The sequence below is a fragment of the Sylvia atricapilla genome, chromosome 7 (assembly GCF_009819655.1).
Source record: "Sylvia atricapilla isolate bSylAtr1 chromosome 7, bSylAtr1.pri, whole genome shotgun sequence".
Lineage (NCBI taxonomy): Eukaryota > Metazoa > Chordata > Aves > Passeriformes > Sylviidae > Sylvia > Sylvia atricapilla.
Genome location: NC_089146.1, coordinates 24,165,534 through 24,185,779, shown reverse-complemented (window position 1 = coordinate 24,185,779; position 20,246 = coordinate 24,165,534). Strand labels below are relative to the sequence as shown.

Genomic DNA, 20,246 nt, shown 5'->3' with positions numbered 1-20,246 from the left:
CCTGGAATGTCTGCATGGCAAATGATGTGTGTGGGTGGCAAGGTCTGGATGCTGGATTTGGGGTTATGAAGGCATGAATCACACCAGTACTTGTGCTTGAAACACCTGCGGAACGTTTGTACAAAATTTGCCAAAAATGCCTATACGTCAAATAAAGGTCATGGAGCGCCCTCCCCCCTCCCAGTTCTACCCTCACAAACCCCTTGTCAGGAACATTATGAAAAAAACAGGCTTCTTGGTGAAATTTGGGTATGCCTGGATTTTGTTAAGATTTTCTTAGTGAGATGATTCAATCTCTCTTCTGTAAATCAATACTGAAAAATCCCCAGCTATTTCACTTCAGGTACCCCACTGTAAATCAAACAAGGCTCCAGTGACCCATGAAACAAAAACAACTCATAGCCCTGGTTAACTGGAGTCTGGAAAATAAAAACACTCCAAATATTTCATTCCCTTCCATGTTTTTATAAATCTCACACTACATGTGTGTTTGTGTGCGCGTGCGTGTGTGTACGGGGGCTGTGCACAGAGCGTTACCTATTCCAGGTAATAGGATTTGTAAGACATGCTAAACTGTCTGTTCCTCTGCTTCCCCAGAACTCTGCCTACTCAGTTTGTAGTCTGTATTGCACTTGTTTTGTTGGTTTTTTTTGTGATTTGTGTTATTCTTTTTTTTCTTTTTTTCTTTTTTTTTTTTCCTTTTTTTTAAACAGGCTGGAAAACATTAACCTCTTTAGCATGAGTGTGCAGCTCTCCCTCCACCTGCTTTTTTCCTTAGCTGGCCAGGTGCCGCCTCTTATATCTTGTGCAGTTACTGAAAGAAGAAAAGGAGAGAAGGAAAAAAAAAGAAAAAAGAAAAGGAAAGAGAAAGAAAAAGGCACACCATGCTCCTCTGCTTTACGAGTTCTTTGTCTCCTCCGCTTCGTGTTAAGGCCTCCTGAATTCCTCGGCTCAGACCGTCGTGACCCTCATGACGAGCTCTCTGTTACTACTAGACTGACTCCTCTGTTCGTGAGGCCTCAGGTGGCTGAGTATATGCAGGATGGTATAAGCACAGTGGTGGTCAGAGAGGGTGCCTGTGGCATGGCCGGCAGCCCGTGCCCCGCTGTCGGCTGGAGCGGAGTTAGTGGCTGTACCACCAGTGGAGGACGAGTGGGTGTTTTGGGAGGAGGGGCGCTGATTTGTCCTGGTCCCTGTTTTTTGCTCCTCCACGTCCTTTGTTTTGTCATAGTTCAGCACTTTCCACTGCTGATTGACCGCCTGCCACCGTTTAAAAATCCGGTAAACCGAGGGCCCTTCGTGTATTATTAGACCTGGAGGGAAGGTGGAAAGAAATAAACATAAAACACAAACAAAACTTTAGAAAGAACCATAAACCTTCCCCAGCACCTTCCCCCAGTTAGCTGGTTAAGCTCAGCTCTCCAGCCAGTCCTTTCTCAATGATAAATCCTGCATTTTAATTACCGACTGGTGATCCTCCTCTGCTGGATCCCTTTTCCCCCCTGAATTAAAGGGATTACAGTTTTATCTCAGCCATCAATAAACGGATAGTAAATGGAGTAAGTGTAAGAGTTATGCTCTTACAGCAAAAGAGTATCTGTTTACCAACAAATGCCCAAGGTTTATCTCTCACTGGGCTAATTTTGCATGCTGCATAGGCATGATTCACCAAGCTCAGGCGTGTGTTTGGAGGGGGTGTAACTGCAGCTGACGTGTCAATGACGGCTGCTGCACCACCGCCGTGTGTGTGCACAGCCCGTGTCTCTCCCCACACACACAGCAGCAGAGCAGACACACCTGTGGAGGCCAGAGGCAGCAACTGAGTCAAAAAAGAGGTCTGTCTATACCCATAAGTAGTTTGTTATCCAAGGCAAAGTTTTGCTCATCTGCAGAGCTGTACCTCGTTGAACGTCACCGCCTCCTTTCAAGGGGGAGCTCAGCACGCTTGACAAAAAGGGCAGAGGAGCTCCCAGTGTGTGCAGAGCATGCAGACAGTGCCTGTGTCCTGCTGCCCACCCACACACACAGGGCTGATGTCTGGGGATGGCTCTGGTCTGTAGGACCCCACACTGCTAATGGTCTCTGTGTTCATAAGAGAAGGAGCAGCTCAGGACCCTCAATAACCCAGCAGTTATCCCATCTCCCAGCTGTCTGCACCATCCTCCCCACCCTTGCATGAGGACTAAGGAATTAAATAATTTTAGTTACTTGAATGATGACAGTATTGAGTATTAAGCTCTGCTATTATTATGGAAGTTGCCAGACACTGATTAGACCCTGCGGAAGCATTAGGTCTAGCAGTCGCTGCAACACAGGTCTTCTTCTCCACTGAAACTGGAGGAAGCGGCAACATCTCCTGCAGACTGGCTTAGCTGGCACACTGTACTATATCTCACAAGCTTTGCTAGAGAATGGGATTTATATGGAATGAGGGGAGTCTGAGTGTCCCTGCTTTGAAGCCATCTGTCTCGTAGGAAAGTGCCTTTGTGTCCCAGGTAACTGAAGCCAGACCAGCAGGCAGGACCGGGTGAGTTAGCACATCGATGGCTTCATTGTCCTTGATGACGAAGGCTTCACCGTTCTGGGCCAGGATCAAGATTATCAAAAACCTTTCTAAGAAGAGTAGCTCTCTTGCCTTCCTGTTGCAAGCATAAAAATACAAGAACAAGACTCACAAGAATCAAACTCATGCCTAAACAAAGGGGCTGACTTGACCAACAATGTGTAGACAGATGATGGGTATCACAGAATAAAGTGGTTTGCAGCTATTCATGATTAATCAAATGTTACAGCTATACCCACTAACTACCTTTTCCAGATAGTTCTAGTTTGTGATCCACATCAGACCCCAAAATATCTGAAAGTCATCTTACCCTTAGGGCTGATCTCCCCATTACTCACTGATGGGATACATCCACTTGGTTTCTTAGATCTGATGTTAGAGAATTTAAATCACTGCTTCAGTACAGACTGAGTTTCTAGCCTCCCTGGTTCTAAGCATAACTAGGAGCCCTGCTGACTTGATCACATTAGTTTCAGGGGGACTGACATTCATTGAAATGGGATGCTGAGCCTCCTCACTGTACAAATCACTCCATTGGATAGCTTGTATGCAGATCTGGTTATTTTGGGACTGGGAATTGTGTAGGGCACTACAGTATGAGAGAGCTCTACCCTCTGGTTCCCACATGCCACTGAGATTGCACAGCCATAACGCTGCAGTGCTGCTGGCTTCTTATAACTAAACCCCATGATGTCATAACAGAAATATGTGGGGTTTCCTCCCTGCTTTGAAACATGGTTGAGAATTCTGACGTGGTTTGATCAAAGCATCAACCATAAAAAGCAGGACTTAGAGAAAGCCTGCAGATTTAACCAAGGAGACAGAGCTTTGAAGCATGCCTGAAGTGGATCAGCCCATGACAAGGGACATTAGACATACATTTAAATGAGCTGTCTGATCTCTAATGAATGAAATTCCACTCTGATCAATGTTTCTCAGTGTTTCTCAGAGACCACTTTAAGCCTGGGATAAAAGAGCCAAAATCAAATGTTTTCTCTTTGGCTGTAGAACATTCTCCATAGAATCAAATCCATTCTACAAAGTATTAAACACCGAGCCAGGATTGTAAATCTATTCTTAATTACCTTATCACAAATATTTAATGCGCAGCCTGATTCAAGAGGGCTGTTTATAAAATTCTTGTTTGTTTGCCTTCTAATTATAAATGTTTATGATCTTATGCAATTAACTGTGTGATACTGATGGATGGGTTGCTGAGTCAACTGAGCAGCTGTTTTCTTAGATAGTTTTGGTTTCCAAATATTTATAAAAGTACAAAATAACTTGTTTTCATCTGTATTTACTGGGCTCTAAATTACTTATCGATTTCCCAGTGTCAAGCTCAGGAAGCTGTAAAATTAAGAAGGAACCAAGTGGAGGGGTGGGCATGAAAGCGGAAGTAACAGTGATTCATTTACAAGAGGAAGTGCCAAGAGTAAGCTAGAGTCTGCCAGTTAATATCAAGCTGCAAGATGCTTAATGCTCTCATTGAAACAAACTTCGTCTGCCTCAGATAAATTAGGATTGGAATTCCTACACTGAGCTCTGTGCATCCCTTAACAAAAACTTCTCTCCCTCAATAATACTGACAGAGTGAAACATTCGATTTAAAGACCAGAATTCAGTGGGAAGTCCTTTAGGAAGGACTGTATTCAACTTGAGGTGTCCATTTAGAAGCAATTATTCCATAAGCCAAATTCTCTGTGTGTGTGAGACTGCAGGTCGGTGTAAATGTCTCTCTTTGTGCAGTTCTCAACACAGAAATGTCTATATCAGAGTTTCAGGTGGTTTCTGGTCCTTTTCTATTCCTCATTTTATCTTGCTCTCTTCTGCTTCACAAAATCTGTTCTCAGTGGATCCTCTGTGAAAACCAGCCTCTTTAGAAGGAAAATTTCTGTGAGTTGTACACAAAACTTGTTAGTCCAGATTGTTGCCTACATCATGAAATCCCTAGTTTGTAGTGCTGGTGAAGCGGAAGTCCCATGGAATGTGGGCACTCATGATGTGCTCCTCTCATTCCCGTTTTCTCATGTAGAGACCTGGCTGGACCAGCATTGGATGGAATTCCTTGTTCTAAAAACTGTTGAAAGCTGGACTCTCTTGGGATTAGATGAGACAGAGGTGCATTGGGTCAGTGGGCTTGTAAGAAAACTGATCAAGAGAAAGGTCCTCAGCCCAAGAGCCAGAAGGGCTGCTGGAAGAAGACTGGCAGATGTAACAAGGGAATTGTGTTTGTGTCTCTAGATGGGAAGTGGAGATCAGTTGCTGTACTACCATCCTGTGAGATTAACCCAGAGGGTTGTGAACCTCCAATTTAAAGTAACTTTGGAGCAGCAATTTCCCAGGAATGACATGCAGTGAACACTTGAAACATGGTCAGCCTCTGCCACCAAGTAATATTTTTCCCAGAACTTTCAGCCTCTAATTAACCTTCCTCTTATTCCAACACTTGCCATGCATTTTCTAGAAAGAAGCAGGTACATTTCAAGAAGCTTCTTGAAAGAAGCAGGGAGCAGGAACTGTTTCACCTGTTTGCCAGTAAAGAAAATCACCAAAACAGGGCTTCTGCTGACAGTGGGTGGCACATCGCCCCTGCACTGACACTCATATTATCTATAGGAGGAAAAATCACAGTCCATTCCAGCCAGTCATTTTCTCAAAAAGGCCCTGTCCTGTCACCTCTTGTTTCTACCTTCAGCAGGACTTTGCCTTTTTGTTTTCCTTTTCAAATGCAATTTCATCTCAGCTAGACAGCTGCCATGGTTCAGCCTGTTTCTGTTGCTTTCATTATTGGGTGTCAGGGGAAGATTATGGCAGCTGTGATCAAAGCTTAATGTTTGCCTCCACAGCAGTCATGACTCAGGCCAAGGTAAACCAAGATTTCTGGGAGATAACACTTTATTTGCCAGGTTTTCTCTCTACTGACATCATTGCATATACAAACCCTTCCCTGCCTTTCTGCGAATTCTTTAATCTTTTGTGACAATCTCAAATTTCTGCACTTTTGTTTCCAAAGCTCCACCAGCTGAGCCCTCACTTATCTTTTTGCCTTAATCTTGTCCTATTTGCTCTGTCCTTAGTTGCCTTTTATCTTGACCTAAGAACAGGAAAGAGGCTGATGATAAACCAGGGAAAGAGAGCCAGAAGGATCTGTTGCAGGAAATACAGGCTTGGAAAGGGGTATGAAGTATCTGGCATCCCTCACCATTGTGCCCAGGTCAGTTCCAGCTGAATACTGCAAGTTCTCTGAACAGCCTGGCATACTTAGATGCTCCTGTGGCTGATACTCAAGGCTGCAGAGCTGCGCTCTTCAGAAAACGGGGAAGAGGGTGAACCGAGGACCACGACAGGAGTTTTGTAAACAATGTCATGGCATCAATGTGACTCTGCACTTGGGCTGATTTGGAGGAGAGCTGTGAACCTTGGAGTTGACCAGGCTGGGAATGGGTTAATGTCCTTCTCCTCAATTCTGTTCATCGTCTGCAGGACCTCTTCATTTCATCCCCCTTTTTCTGCAAGTGAACTCTCCAGCAGGGTGCAGTCCCCAGAGCAGAGAGGGGCAGAATCAGTACTGTAACACCCTACCTGCCTTTCTATTCCCTGGTGAAATAAACTGGCATGTCACTGTCTTCAGCAGTGTGACTGGTCCAGCTTGCGTTTGGGATTCTGATTTCTCATTCCTAAGGGTAATGCTTTGCACTTCTCTTTATTCAATTACATCTTGTAGATTCCTCCAATTTTCCAAGATAATTTCAAATTTCGAGTGCTGATCTGATCCTCCAAAGTGCTTGCAGCCTTTCCAAGTTTGATGTCATCTGTGAATTTTATAACAGCACTATTTAATTATCTAAGTCATTAATAAAAATATTGAAGAGAGCAGAGTCCAAAAGACTCTCTACTTGAAATGTGTTTCCAGTTTACAGCACATCACTGAGAACTACTGAGGAAGCAGTTTCTCCATTGGCTGTACACCTGCATGATAGTTATTTAATCTAGAGCATGCTTCTCTGGTAGGAGAATCCAAAGGCAAAGCACCAGGAGCATTGCCCAAGTCGGAGCATATTAAACTAATGGCTTCCTCCTTAGCCACTAGTACAATTACCCTTCCAAATTACATCTGGTTATACTCCTGTGCTCACCAATTGGTTAGCTAAAAAATATTCAGTATCTTTCTGTGAATCAGTTAAGCTGATTTGCCCTTCATTTCCTTGATCCTCAGTGCCTACCTTCATTATCCAGTAGAGATTATATTTAAAGCTAGGTACTCTGCTTGCATTTCCCCAGCTGCCTGGCACCTCCTGCATCCTCCTCAACTTCCTGATGATGAAATGCTCATGGGTCAGCCACTGTTCCTGCAGCTTCCTCTGAAGTTCATTAGGACATGCTGGCAAGGACAGAGCTAACTCATTTGAATATGTTTGAGGCTGTTCTTTTCTGATTCTGCCCTGGGCTCCTTTCTCCTCATTAAAATTATTTTAGTTAAGTTTTGAGGACTGAAACAAAGGCAACATTTAACTATTTGGCCCTTTGTTATCAAATAGTTTTTGAGGTCTTAGACTTGCCTTGTTCTTCATGTATGCTTATGGATCCAGTTCTTTTTGCCTTTTGAATCTTGGGATGGTCATCTTGGGGCTCGACTCCAACAGCTCCCCAAGCCTGTGTGATTTCTAGAGACTTTTCATTAGTTGAAGGTTATTCTTTCTGCCTTTTGTGTGATTGCAGCTTCTGATTTTGGGTCCTCAAAGAGTTCCTGATGCAGCCTCTGTGCTCTCTTCCCACGCTTCTGAGCTTCCCCCTGCACAGGCACAGTTTGCTGCTGTGCCTTTAGTATCATCCCTTTTGGCAGCTGTGAGCTGTTCACAGCTCTTTTATCCTTCAGATTCTCTTCCCAAGAGACACTCGCTGCTCTGCTCCCCTGGGGCGGCTGCTGCTGCTTTTCTGGAGTCCATTATCCTCACATCTTACTTTTTTTCAGTTCTGGACTGCTTTCATTAAACAGTTGCTTCCCATACAAACTACTGATATATTCAAATTTTCACAGAGTCTTTGCTTTCTGGGGAAATCGAATAGGTAGTATAGATTCCTTCATTACTGTTACCTCACTCTCCAAAATAGATCTTTTGTCACAGAATGTTTCAAGAGCTGAACAGTCTACCATGCATACAGGAGTAGTTCATAATGGTTAGCCTGGAACATATGGTGCTGTCTTTTAGACATTTCTGGAAGCTGCAAGACACAGGACCAGGGATCAGGACTTCTCTAGTCCACATGACTTCTAGCAAAGGTCTGCTCTGAATAATGTTGGAACTGTACTAGAGGGTGAGAAACTTAGCAACTGCCAGCATTGAATGAGATAAACTGAAAATGTATTCATAATGATTAGAGCTTCAGCGAATGCTTAACATATGGAAAAATAATTAGCTGATTATAATCAGGCATTTTCTTATCAATCATTCTCAATGCACCTTTTTTTTTTAATGTCTAAAGAACTGACTATGTATGAATCTGAACTGTGTTTTGGCTCAGTGGAACAGGGATGTGTGCATGGCTGGAGTCCTGCTGAGTGCTGTTATCACTGGATGACATGGCCATCACAGAACCCATGGATCTGGGGAAGACAAAACAGTGCATTGACTGTAGTGAGGTTTCACTGTCACACAGCTTTCCCAGCAGTGGATGCCATGCTTGGATCTCCTAGGCCACAGGGCCATGACTCCAGCAAAACTCAATTGAGCCCCTCAGAGACTGATACTTCCATGGCCATGGAAGAGCTCCCACCAGTGTACACAGAGAAGCTGTTCCCATTCTTGAGGAAATATTTTATGGAGTTTTGGACTCTTCCGTTTTGGGTCACTACAGCAAAAACAAGCTGGCCCATAACCTTCAACTGCTACTAACCAGAAGACCTTGTGTTTATTACAGCTCATTTCTCCTCGTTCAAAGGCTGCTGTGCCTCAGCAGTTCCTTAGCCCTTGGTGGGCCAGGGCCTTCACCCCATCCCCCAAGTGCAGTGACAGCCCTTCTCCTTCCCTGCTTCTCCTAGTCCATCTGGCAGAGCCACGGGAGCAGCAGATCCCATTTGGGCAGGTCACTCTGCTGCATGCCAAGCTCTCTGCAGCCATTAACACCCAGCCCCAGAGGCAGCATGAGCGCTGCCAGGTGGGACATGGATCCAGTGTGCTGGCACCTCAGAGAGCCCCCACAGCTGCTCCACCAGCTGAGTGATCCTGGGGCAGTATGGGGGGCTGGGGAGAGGAGGCAGCTCTTTTATTACTGCTAGGAGTGCCTGGTGTGGCAGCTGGCAGCATCCCTCCCCCAGGAAGCACTGTGATTTTGCAGGATGCGGCTGAGCGACATGGCAAGAAACAATTTCCAGATTGTGACACTGCAGCATGTCACGAGTTCATGTGACACAAGTATGCGGCAGTGATTCCTGTGTGCACAGGGTGCCACAGCTTCCTCTTGGAAGTGGGAGCTGTCCACCCCACAGACATGGATTTGTAACTGTGGGAGGAGGAAGGCTTTATCCAGCAGGATGAATTGAGTTGACAGGTAGGACTGCCTGTCATGGAGCTTGTGGAGCTGGGGGCAGGGTGTTGTAGAAGCATTTGGGGAGCTTTTATGGCTGCAAAGTAATGCATCTTCTCTGTGAGGTGCTGTCTCCATCCCAGGGCAGCCCTGTTCAGCCATGCTCTCCACAACACATAGGCTGGACTCTGTAGGGCCAAGCTGGTAAGACCTAAAATGAGGAAACGCTGGCAAAACTAAGGAGCTGAGAAGAGGTGTCCACTGGAAAGGAAATTTCATTTTGTTCAGCACTCCCACATGGTTTGTTTGCAATGGGAAAATAACACCAGCTGTCCTGCAGAGATGTGACAGAGGAGCTGGGCTGACTGCTGGAGCTGCACACAGCAACACCATGGCCCTGGAGATGCCACAGTACTTCCAGCTGTAAACATACAACCTACCAACCACCACAACTTCCTCCTCCTGCACTGCCCAGACCAATACTTTTTTATCCCTTGCCTCAGAACAGTGATAAAAAACACCCTAAACCAAAACAAGAAATAACAGTGAAAATAGGTAAAATGATACCCAAAGAAATCCTTGCTCAGGCAAAGTACTGATACAAACCAAAGTACTCCTATAAACTCAGCTGGCTGTGGACAGCTACAGCAAAGTGGATGTTGTGCCCTAAAGGGCTCTCATTACTCCTGTGGTATTTAATTCACAGGGCATGATAAAGCAGAGGATTAAAGGGCAGTCTGTAGTTATGCAGTCAGCAATAAATGAGACTCTTCTTGGAAAAAGCAAATAAATAAACAGAGATGGGAGCTCCACCAACAGAACAACCCCTTACTTCTGAATCATGCCTCTCCAGCACCATTCCCCACTTATGTGTCTACCCATAACCATGCCAAAATAGGGCTTGGAGGCAGTAATCATAATACCCTCTTGCTCTCAAAGTTTCCCCTCCTTGCTTTGTAGCTAGGACCGTGTAGATCCTCTTGGAAACATTTTTTCCCTCGGAATTTAAAAAGGATGTAACAGCAACACCTCACATCTGGAAAAGGCATTGTTCAAGAGGTGAAAGACACTCATTCTGTGCATGACAGATACTGCAAGGAGTAAAAGAAGGGAGTAAATAATAATTTCAAGCTAGGTTGAACAGAGCACTGGTCTCTAGGTGATTTTATGGGTCTTTCCTACCTTCAGATTCCCAGATATTCCCTACAGAAGTCCCTGGAGCTCAATATTCATGGTGAGGAGAGAACAAGCATGTGGCTTCCACTTCATTCTGTTTGCACAATGGAAACCATTCCTCCATGTCTGGATCCTGAACCTTCCTATGCTATAGCTAATGTTACTCTGACCAAAGCACTGCCTGTGCAGTCGTGCTGATCCTCAGACATTCCAGGGACACTCCTTTAAAAGGAAAGCTGGACAACACCACTGTGCTGTGCAGGGCTTGGCAATCTGCCTTCACACTTGCTTGGAGTGAGACCTGAAAAAATCATATTGTTCCCCAGAATGGAAGAACACACGTGTATTTGCAGACAGGTTAAAATGTTTCATTTGGAATTGATTTTTTTTAAATGTTGTATTCCAAATTCTGACACTGAATTTGAAATACTCAGCATGAGCAGTCATCTCTAAATGTTAAAGCAAAATGCTTTGTTCAAGAATGATCAAAACATGACATTTGCTTATTGAAAGTAGAACTAATGCCTCCCTCTCTGCTTTTATTAGCAAATGAAATTCTGTAAGGAAAAATGAGAATAGCTTCACAATTTTTTCATATTCTAAGGGATGCAGGTCCTGTCTGAGCCAAATTCCTCCAGACTATTCCAGTTACCTTCCAATTGCTCTTTCACTAAGAGAAATACAAACCAATTAGGAGAGACACAAAGATGAGTACAGATCACCCTTGCCATCCCCCAGTGTAACTTAGGGCACATGAGCTGAGATGCCTCTGATGTCACCTGCTGGCATGTGCATTGTGATTGCTTCTACTGCCTCACTGGAATGAGGTGTGGGCATCTTTCCCCTTCAACATGCAGGGAGGCATCCCAAGGATGTAAGGCAGAAGGTGTTCATGATGCAATTCGGCCAGCCTTTTGTTGGGATAAATGTGTTCCTGGGACACACAACATATCCTGTGCAACCATATCCTGTGCTGCTTTGTTCTCCACAGCCATGAGAAGAAACAATCTTTCATTGCAAACCCAGGATTTCTGTGAGATTTCCAAGAGCCTTTCACCTTGGGTGCTGCAGCCTCTCTCTGCTCCCTGATGATGTCCCCACAGGTCTCGCCCCACCTTCTCCCCTGCAAAGGTCTTCACCTCTCCCACAGAAGCACTATTCAAAATTAATGAAGGTGGTAGAAGCCAAGAGGACATGGGTCTGTCGTTTCTGATCAGTTACTAGCTAAGATGTCTAGGAAGGCAAAACATGTTCCTTGCTTCTCTGCATATATAAGGGTCTTCCATCAGAGCTGAAGAACTTAATGGCTGCAATATCCAGATGAGTGAATGCTGACAGAGGCTGAGGGGCAGGTAAGGATTTACCTGCACCTTTGGGATGTGCCAATGCTGAGCTCATGAGTATGATAGCAGTGAAAGCAGCTGAGTGTGGCTAAACCTGCAGCAAAGAAGAGCTGGAGAAGAGCTTTGGAGAACACAGAAAGCAGAGTGAGTTGCCCCACCTGGTATAGGATGGATACTGTGGATCCAATCCTGCCATGGGGCAGAGGGGCTCAGGCTGTGGCTGTCATTTGTGGGCCCTGGTGCAGAAGAAAAGCACTGCTTCAGGGAGTAACTTTCAGGAAGAATTAAATTTAGCAAATTAGCCCATATGCCTGTTTGCAATAGTCTTCATTACAGCCTGTTGTATCTGGGTTGAAAGATGACTCTGCTGGTAGGTAGCTATCATCAATCAATCTCCAAGAGGTGATCCCAGAGCTTGATTAATGTGGCTTCATATGAATCTCTGCTTACCTCTGCTTCTGGCTCCCCACTGAGCTGGGGACACACCAGAAGCAGCCTCATCCACTGTGCATGGGGGGGTGACACGGTCTCATCTTTGACCATAGTGTTGAATTCTCTTGCTACAGCCACAACAGCTTGCCATGGACCACAGCTTCCACCTCCAGAAGTAATGTGTCTGGGGGATGCAGGCTGTAGTAGGAGGAGCGACAGGACAGAAGGCAGTTGGAAAAACACAGCCTGGCACAGAACTGAGGACTTTTTTCATCCCTTACTAGATAGCACAGTTTGTGCAGCTGGCATGGGAGATCCTCCCAGCTGCCTACAAGGGAATTTCCCGCCATAGTGAAGAGGTTGTGACAGGCAGGTGAGTGCTCCTGCCTCTGCCCACGGATGGAAACTTAACCCAGGAACACCAGGCACTTGATTTTGTCAAGGAGTTTAGTGACAGGAAAGCACCATTCTCATTGTAATGTATCACACTTGAAAGCACAAGATGCAGTTCACAAGGCAAAAGAATTCCTTTCTTCCTTCAAAAATGTTAATTATGTTGCCCTCATTAAATGCTAAACACATTGATCCACCGGAGCAGAGAGCACCATATGGTTATTCACGATAAGATACAACTCTGGAGCCCTGTTGCAACAGTGGGACCCTGCTGGAGATGGATGTGGGGAAGGAGCATGGAGCTGAATGCACACGTGGGAAAGCCCAGGTGCTGCTCAGATTGTGCTGGAAGCCAAGTTTGTTCCCTGCAAAGAGGGAGAGGGTTCAGAGCCAGGTCCAAAGCTGTGTCTCTTTGCTCAGCAGCGACGTGCTGGCTCTGTGGAGAGTGGCTGGAGCTCTGCTGGAGTCCTGTGGGCACACGGAGCCCCTGCAGCCCTGCCCACTGCTGGCAGCACACAATGCACACGTGCCGGCTGCCCTCTGCTCTCTTATGGAACAATCAATGCAACAGTGGATAAAAATAGGTCCCTTCTTTCAGGGGCAGAGGAGTGGCTTGTCTTGATTTTGCCTAGCAGCCACTGTTCCTGGATAGCAGCCAAGGAGTTGGTGGGCAGATCAGCTTTGCAGCGTTGCTTCTCCTGATGCTGGCCCAGCTACAGGGCCCACAGTGATGGCTCCCCAGAAAGGCCCTGCCCAGCTGGATTGAGAGCCCCATAACATGCCCTGTGGGGACTGTTCCTGTCTACACAGCCTTTGTACAGCTGGTAGATCAATGATTTGCTCAGTGGTTTTTAAAGCATGCACACTGTGGCTGAATGTATCCGAACTGGGGTTCATGGTGAAGAAAAGGTAACTTTGCTGCCTAGCTTTATCCCAACTGCCTGCTCTGAAAGTAGGATATGGATCTGCCACTCCAATTAGCTCCTGATAACTCCAGTTTACACGCAAATTGGGTAAGAAATACATGAAGAGCATGGCAAGCAGTGCATCAAGCTGAAAGGCACAAAAGACTTTGGTATATTCTTGGAGATCTCTTCCAGGTATGCCAAAGCTACACACATTTGCTGTGTGGGCTGCTGTCAGGTCTCTCCTCCAAAGACATTTGCTGAACTTCTCTGCCTTGTGCTCTGCCTTTAGGGTGTCATCAAGCCAACATGCAGGTTTGGTGCTTTCTCAAAACTGAGGAAGTAGTGATTCTTCCAGCTTTGTACCTTGGGGGACTGTGTAGACCTGAATGAAAACATCTGCTTGCCTTTTGAGAATGGGATTGATACAGATGAAGACCAAGATCCTGAAGACACCTCATTTCTCAGTTTCTTTTTATTTCATTGTGACTTTGACTCCTAAATCCTTTGAATGCTGAGGGCCCAAGGGACCTGGCTAGATAACACCCCAAGGCTACCTCAGCCCGGCAATTCCTCTAGAAAGCAAAGCTCATTTAAAACAAAACCCCATTAGTCTTGGCAGAAAGCTTGAATTGTCATTGTTTCAAGGAAGCTCCATTAATTACTGTTCCCACTGCACTATGAAAGATCAAATGCTGTGGATCAGTTTTAATTGGCTATTGATTTCTTATGTTATTACCTATGGTTGTGCTGAGATGCTGTCAGACGTACTGGATGCTTTTGATTATTCTTTCTGGCAGCTAGGATTAAAAACAGCAGGTAGACATTTCCTGATCTGTAATGGATTGCCATGGTGTGCCAACAAGAATCGTCAGCTGGATGAATGGTCCTCTGCCTATCCTGTGCTGCTGAACTGCAGTGCAGTTTTGAAGGCAAATACCATCAGGGACCAGCCAGGGTAACAGCAGGAAAAGCTTCAAAGAGCACAAGGATTTAGTGCTTGCAGAAGTACACTGCTGTCAGCACCAAGGCAGGGTGAGCCAGGGAGCAGGGCCTGGGCACAGACAAAGCAGAAGCGTCCATCAGTCAGTGATCCAGGGCAAGGCAGAGCAGATTACTTCTGCATTGCTGGGGATAACCCCTCAGCACACCAACCTCAGGGGCTGATCCCCCTGTGTGATCCCAAGCAGACCAGCCCACACAAAGTGTATCGCCACAGCCCTGTGCACACAGCCTGCTAATGGCCCTCCTGGGACACGCTTCTCCCTCAGAGCCCATCTGGGGATGCCTCAGCCTACTCTGTGACATGCTCTCATTAGCTGGCAGAGTTCCTCCTTGTTTAACAGGAGATGCTTTCCTGTCCTCCTGACCCCAAATGACACCTTATTCTACAAATGCCGGCTTCCCCTAATTGCACCTTGACAGAGAGAGAGGCAAACCCCTCCTTCCCCCACCAAGGACTGTCATTTAATTAACAGGCAGGTATCTCTCAAGACACACAGCCCAGCTCTAAGCTGCTACCCTCTCTACTCAGTAACTGAGGCCTGTGAAGGCTCATTCCATTTATCTGTGCATTTTGATAACTGCATTTCTGCTAATCTCTCGCTATGCCAGCTTCCTGGATTTACCTCTCATGGACCATGGAGAGAGCAGTTAGTCAAATGAACAGTCCCCATCTCACTGCTCATTCCTTTCCTGGTTCCTGATCTCAGACATCTGTGTTGTAGGTGACTTCATAGCAGAGCAATACCTATGCTGGCACCATCACCAGTTCCTATTTTAATCCAACTCTCATACCTGTCCTACAGACATGACCAGAGATAGAACAGATGAAAGAGAGATCAGAATCAAAGACATCGAGGCTGGCTGGATATCAAGAAGCATTTAATTTGTTCCTCCTTCACAAACTGGGATCATCTCTCTGCAACCTGTTCTTGACATATGTTTTCTAACAGGTTCTTAAAAAAAATCTAGTACTAGAGGTTCCCATAAATCCCAAGCAATCTTTTCCAGTGCTTCTTGCCCTCCTGTTAGATGTCTGAGAGCAAGGGGAGAAGAGTGTTGAAGGGCCATCTTGCACATCTTGCCCAAATTGACATAGCTTCTGGTGCTTGGAACCATACCATCTGTCCTGCTGGTCATAAGGAGCAGACTGGTTTTACTTTGGTTGTGGTTTGTGTTTTCATCATGGGTGTGGAGGCAGATGATGGTTCCTGTCCCTTCCAACTGTTTTTGTGGGGCCTGTTAGGATCTAGAAAGTCCGAAGAAAACTAGTATATTACTGAAGGTTAGTGACTGGGGGTCAAATCCAGACCCCTGAACTTTGTTCCATGGATCAACAGTCTCTGAGTAAACAGATGTATTTTTAAAGTTCAGCTTAGAGATGATCTGGCCATTTCAGAACAAATGGGGATAACAACAGCCAAATGATCTGTGCTGAGGGAGCTTATGTACAAGGAAGCACTCATGTCCTCACCTTTGACTCCACACTGGAAAGATCAATGCTGCCACGGGATTGCCCATGCAAATTGCCACAGATATCCCTACCTTGGCCAATTGCTACATAAATCCCTTACTCTCGTGGTAGAGAGGAGATCAAACAAAACAGCTGGGCAATTGCTGGCTGCCTGTCTGATTTTAGTCACACCTCTGCAGAGTTGGTGAAGCTGGACTTCTCCAGCTTTGAGACTCCACAGTGCCAGAGGAAGTGTCCTGCTGAGCACCTCCAGTGACAGGGTACATAAACTGGCCTCCTGGACGAGAGTCACTGGCTACCCAATGGATGAGCGACATCCAAGTACAACTGAAGTGGAAACTGGCAGGAACTACAAAGGAGTTCTGTTTCAGCATATCTGCTCTTCAGTAAGTACCTTGTCTTTCCAACCTCTGCTCCTCTGTTAGTGAAAGAAAAACTTGGGGGTCAAACTGGAGGAAGAAAGAACTGAAATTCATACAATTACTGTAAGACCTATGGTATCACATTCTGCTAGCTAAGGCTGCCCAGCCTGTTACAAAAAAATGTACAGACAGCAACTTACATTAGCTGGAAAAAACAAGATTGGTAGAACTCAGTGCACCTGATGTCCTGCCCTTTCCCCATGACTGAGAATTTCTTAAATTTCTTTCTTAAATCTTTCCTACCCACCCACAGGCTAGGTAACAAAAGAGGAAAAGGGCTCTATCACAAAGGAGGACGAGACTGAATTGCACAGACAACACTTCAGTATTTCAAGATCCATTGCCACTGTAATTATCCATGAGAGGTTTTATCCTGAACTTGCAGAAGTGGAACTAAAACCCAGGGATGAATAACGAGAGGCTCTGGCCCATGCTGGCAGTCAGGAGCAGAACTTTCAATCTCCAGAGCTGCCTTTGACCATTTGTGATCAAAACACCCCATATGAGGCAGCAAGGTTTGGAAGAAGGGGAGAAAAGCTGTTCCACAGTGAGGAACTCACTTCAAGCCTTCTAGGGAGACATTGCTGCATCCATCACAGTTGCACAAAGTTATAATGAATGAGGAATTCACCTCAGTTGGGGTGTTTATAGAATGGGTTGGGTTGGAAGGGACCTTAAAGATCATCTTGTTCCTACCTGTCTGCCTTTGGCAGGGGCACATCCCACTACTCCAGGTTTCTCAGAGCCCCATCCAGTGTGGCCTTGCACACTTCAGGGATTGGGCACCCACAACTTCTCTGCTCAAGTGCCTCACCACCCTCACAGTAAAGTATTTCTTGCTAATATCTAACCCTACTCTCTTTCAAATTAAATTAAATGGTCTTTCATGACCCATTTCCCATCACTACATGCCCCTGCCCTAAGTCCCTCTCCTGCTCTCTTGTAGGCCCCTTTACATACTGGAAAGCTGTATCCCCAGACCTTTCTCTTCTCCAGGCTGAAGATCATCTTGGCTTGTGTTCACAGGAAAGAATTCCCTTTGATCAGTCCCTTCCCCTGGCCTGACCTGGCCTTGCCTCCCAGTGGGGACAGACCTGCCTTTTGGCTAGTGCTAGTGCAGCCCCCTGAAATCTGCAGGGCTAAGGAGAAGTCACTGAGAAAAGAAAGATGACTACATCAACAGCCAGGGAGTCACAGCTCCTGCTGAAGATCTCATTTGTCACTGAGTTTGAACTGGGCAGAGGAGGAGGAGGAGGTGACAAGGAGAGTGAACACACACTCAGCTAGCACTGCTCAGAGCTCGTTTCTTCTCCACCACTGAGCTGGAAGCAGCAGCAGTTGCAACAGCTGCGATTGCAAAGAGAAAAAATGCACTATACAATCAAATTTTACACTGCAGGATGGCAGGAGCAGAGGGCTGGGAGCGTGCACATAGGAGCTTTTCTACAGGAATGGAGACAGAGCTCACGTGCTCCAGAACATCCCCTTTCCTGGATGAGCATGGGTGGGCTGCCTGGCAGCACAGGCAGACGTGCTGCACACAGCCCAAGTGGCGCCAGCTCTGGGTAGTTCCTGAGTGCTGGGCAAGGGAACCCACGTACAGACATGTTAACTCACTGCATCTGTAATGCTTCCCACTGGCTTTTGAGTCTGTGGGAAAGCCAGCATGCCTGGCACCCCAGGACTGCCAGCTGTGCAGGGAGGAACATGAGATAAGGGGATGCCACAAGTCACGACTCTGAAATGTTCCTGGGAATGGGATGTCTGCTTGCTCTTTGGCTGGAAAAAAAAAAATAAAAAAAAATCAAAGCTTCCAGCTTAGGGCATTATGCTTAACGGTGACATTAGTGGAGATGCAAATAAACTTATTTTTTCCTCAGAGAAGGTGGAAAAGAGAAATAGAGGCCAAAAAGAAAAATTAACAAAAACAAACACACAAACCAAAAAAAAAGAACCTAAAATCTGATCTGTCTGCCCAGTTCCCCTTCAGTTCAAGGCTAGCATGGTTTGTTCTCTGCTTATGTGGGAAGATTTAGTTCCTGTTAACAGATGAGCTAATCAGTTCCCCTCAGCTCTTGAAGCTTTATCAAAGCCAGTTAATCATGTTACTGATGTCTGCCCAGGCCAGAGCTCTCCACTTCTGTCCTCTGCCAACAAGGCAACACATGTGCACACCACACATGCATAGGGAAATTTCTTTTCCACTTTCAATTCCCCCAGCAAGAGGGCACCGCCTCTTGTGCCAACATATGGGTGCTGCCCATCTCTCTTTAACCCCCTTTGCCACACTTTGATCCTGGGGAGATGCGGTAGCTCCACCAGCATCTCATGAAGGAGCAGGATGATCTCTACAGAGCAAGCTCACATCTCACTGCTTGCACAGTGGTAGCAACAGTGAGAGGAACTGTCCTCAGCCTCAGCAGGCCCGAGTCCTGTGCTGGAAGGCTGCTGAGGCCAAGAGCCATCTGAATCTGGATATCAGGGTGTGCAGTCCAGCATTCTGTCCCTGCCACTGGGTCTGTTTTACTCCTGCACCCAAATTCCACCAGTTGCTGCTCTATCTTGCTTCTCCTGAGGGCTGGAACAGAGGGCTGTTCTTCTCTCTGGAATGGCTCTATTCACACATACAAGTATCCACCAAGTCAAGAGGACTGTCTTTCCCCATCCAGTTTAGGAGGTCGTCTTTTAACTTTATAACAGCAGGACCCAGACACGAAGAGCTCCTTTTTGCTTCCTATCAGGGTCACTTGAACTGACAAGTTGTCTCATGGCCTGTGCTTGGGTGGACACTGCTCAAGGATACATTTGGAGGTGGCCAGTGCTCACCAGAGTGTTTCAGGAGCTGCTGCAGGTATTGGCAGCTATGTCCCTCCATCCTGCAGACCAGCACTGGTCCCAGGTAGACTCTACTGGGGTCAGGCTGCCAGCAGCTGCTGTGCTCTCCAGGCTTGTGCAGGGTGAGTGAGGCAGCTGCATCCTCAAAGACCTGCTCTGTACCAGCTGCCTGACAAGGACCCCAGGCTGGCCCGGGACCTGGTTGGGACTCGCAGTTCCAAGGTGAGCCAAAGAAGGGAGAGCCACTCCTGCCTGGCAGAGAGACTGGGCTGGAGAGCCAAGGAGCTGCGTGTGGAGAAACCCTGCCATGCCCAGTGTGGGGCAGTCCCTAAATTAGCTATTCCAGGAGGAAGGGAGTTTCTCTAAAGCCTTACACTCCCCAGCCTCCCCCAGACCTCCCCACCCACTTCTTGTTCTGAAGAGACATCTGTTTCTCTCTGGCATTTTTGCAGGTCCCTCTGCCACCCCGGCCAAGGAAACACTCTGGGGCCGCCCAGATGAGCTGAGAGAACAGTGAAAAATGGGCCATAAAAGCAAAGAGGAGGAAAAGCTGTGGACACTCCACCCAAGCCACACTGCATGGCTGGCTCTCCACGCCATCTCCCACTCCTGTCCAAGGTGAGGAGCGGGCGGCTGTGGCGCGGTGTGCGAGGCGATCACCCACCTATACAGACAATGTCCATGAAGCCGTACATTCCATAGCAGATCTGGAAGAGCAGGTCCTGGCGCTGCCACTTGGCTGAAGGACTGAAGGTCGACCAGATGAGCCACGAGATACTGGCGATGAGGAAGAGGGAACCCAGGATGGCCGCTGCTATCTGAACCTTCTCAATGACTGTCAGAGAGATGGCCTGCCACTGTCCAGGGAGGGGACAAGAGGGAGGGAGGACAAAAGAGAAGAGATTAGTTACTTGGAGCATATCACTGTTTTACACCATTGTGGTGGCTTTGGAGATCTCAAAGGGCACCTATGGGCATAGGTGCTTTTACTCTGTCCAAATCTGGGATGGAGCATGGCCGTTGTTGAATAGCACCTTGGGTTTCTTGAGACCGCTGCTGAAGGAGCAATGGAAAGGAGTCCTGCACCTCACCAGCAAAGCACAGTGACCTGAACGAGGCAGGACAGATGAGGGCAAGACACCAAAAATAAGAACCCCACGACAGTAGATCTGT

At 46.6% G+C, this 20,246-nt stretch overlaps 1 protein-coding gene across 1 annotated transcript in view; it reads right to left on the bottom strand.

Moving 5' to 3' along the window:
• Positions 1-440: 440 nt before the first annotated feature.
• MARCHF4 (membrane associated ring-CH-type finger 4) overlaps positions 441-20,246 on the bottom strand; it is a 92,478-nt gene continuing 72,672 nt past the window's right edge. Inside the window, exons 3-4 of the mRNA XM_066323009.1 lie at positions 19,738-19,930; positions 441-1,313 (exon numbers count right to left, since the gene is read on the bottom strand). Of these exons, the coding sequence (XP_066179106.1) occupies positions 952-1,313; positions 19,738-19,930 (555 nt within the window). The 3' untranslated portion in view covers positions 441-951. The remainder of the gene's footprint in view (positions 1,314-19,737; positions 19,931-20,246) is intronic.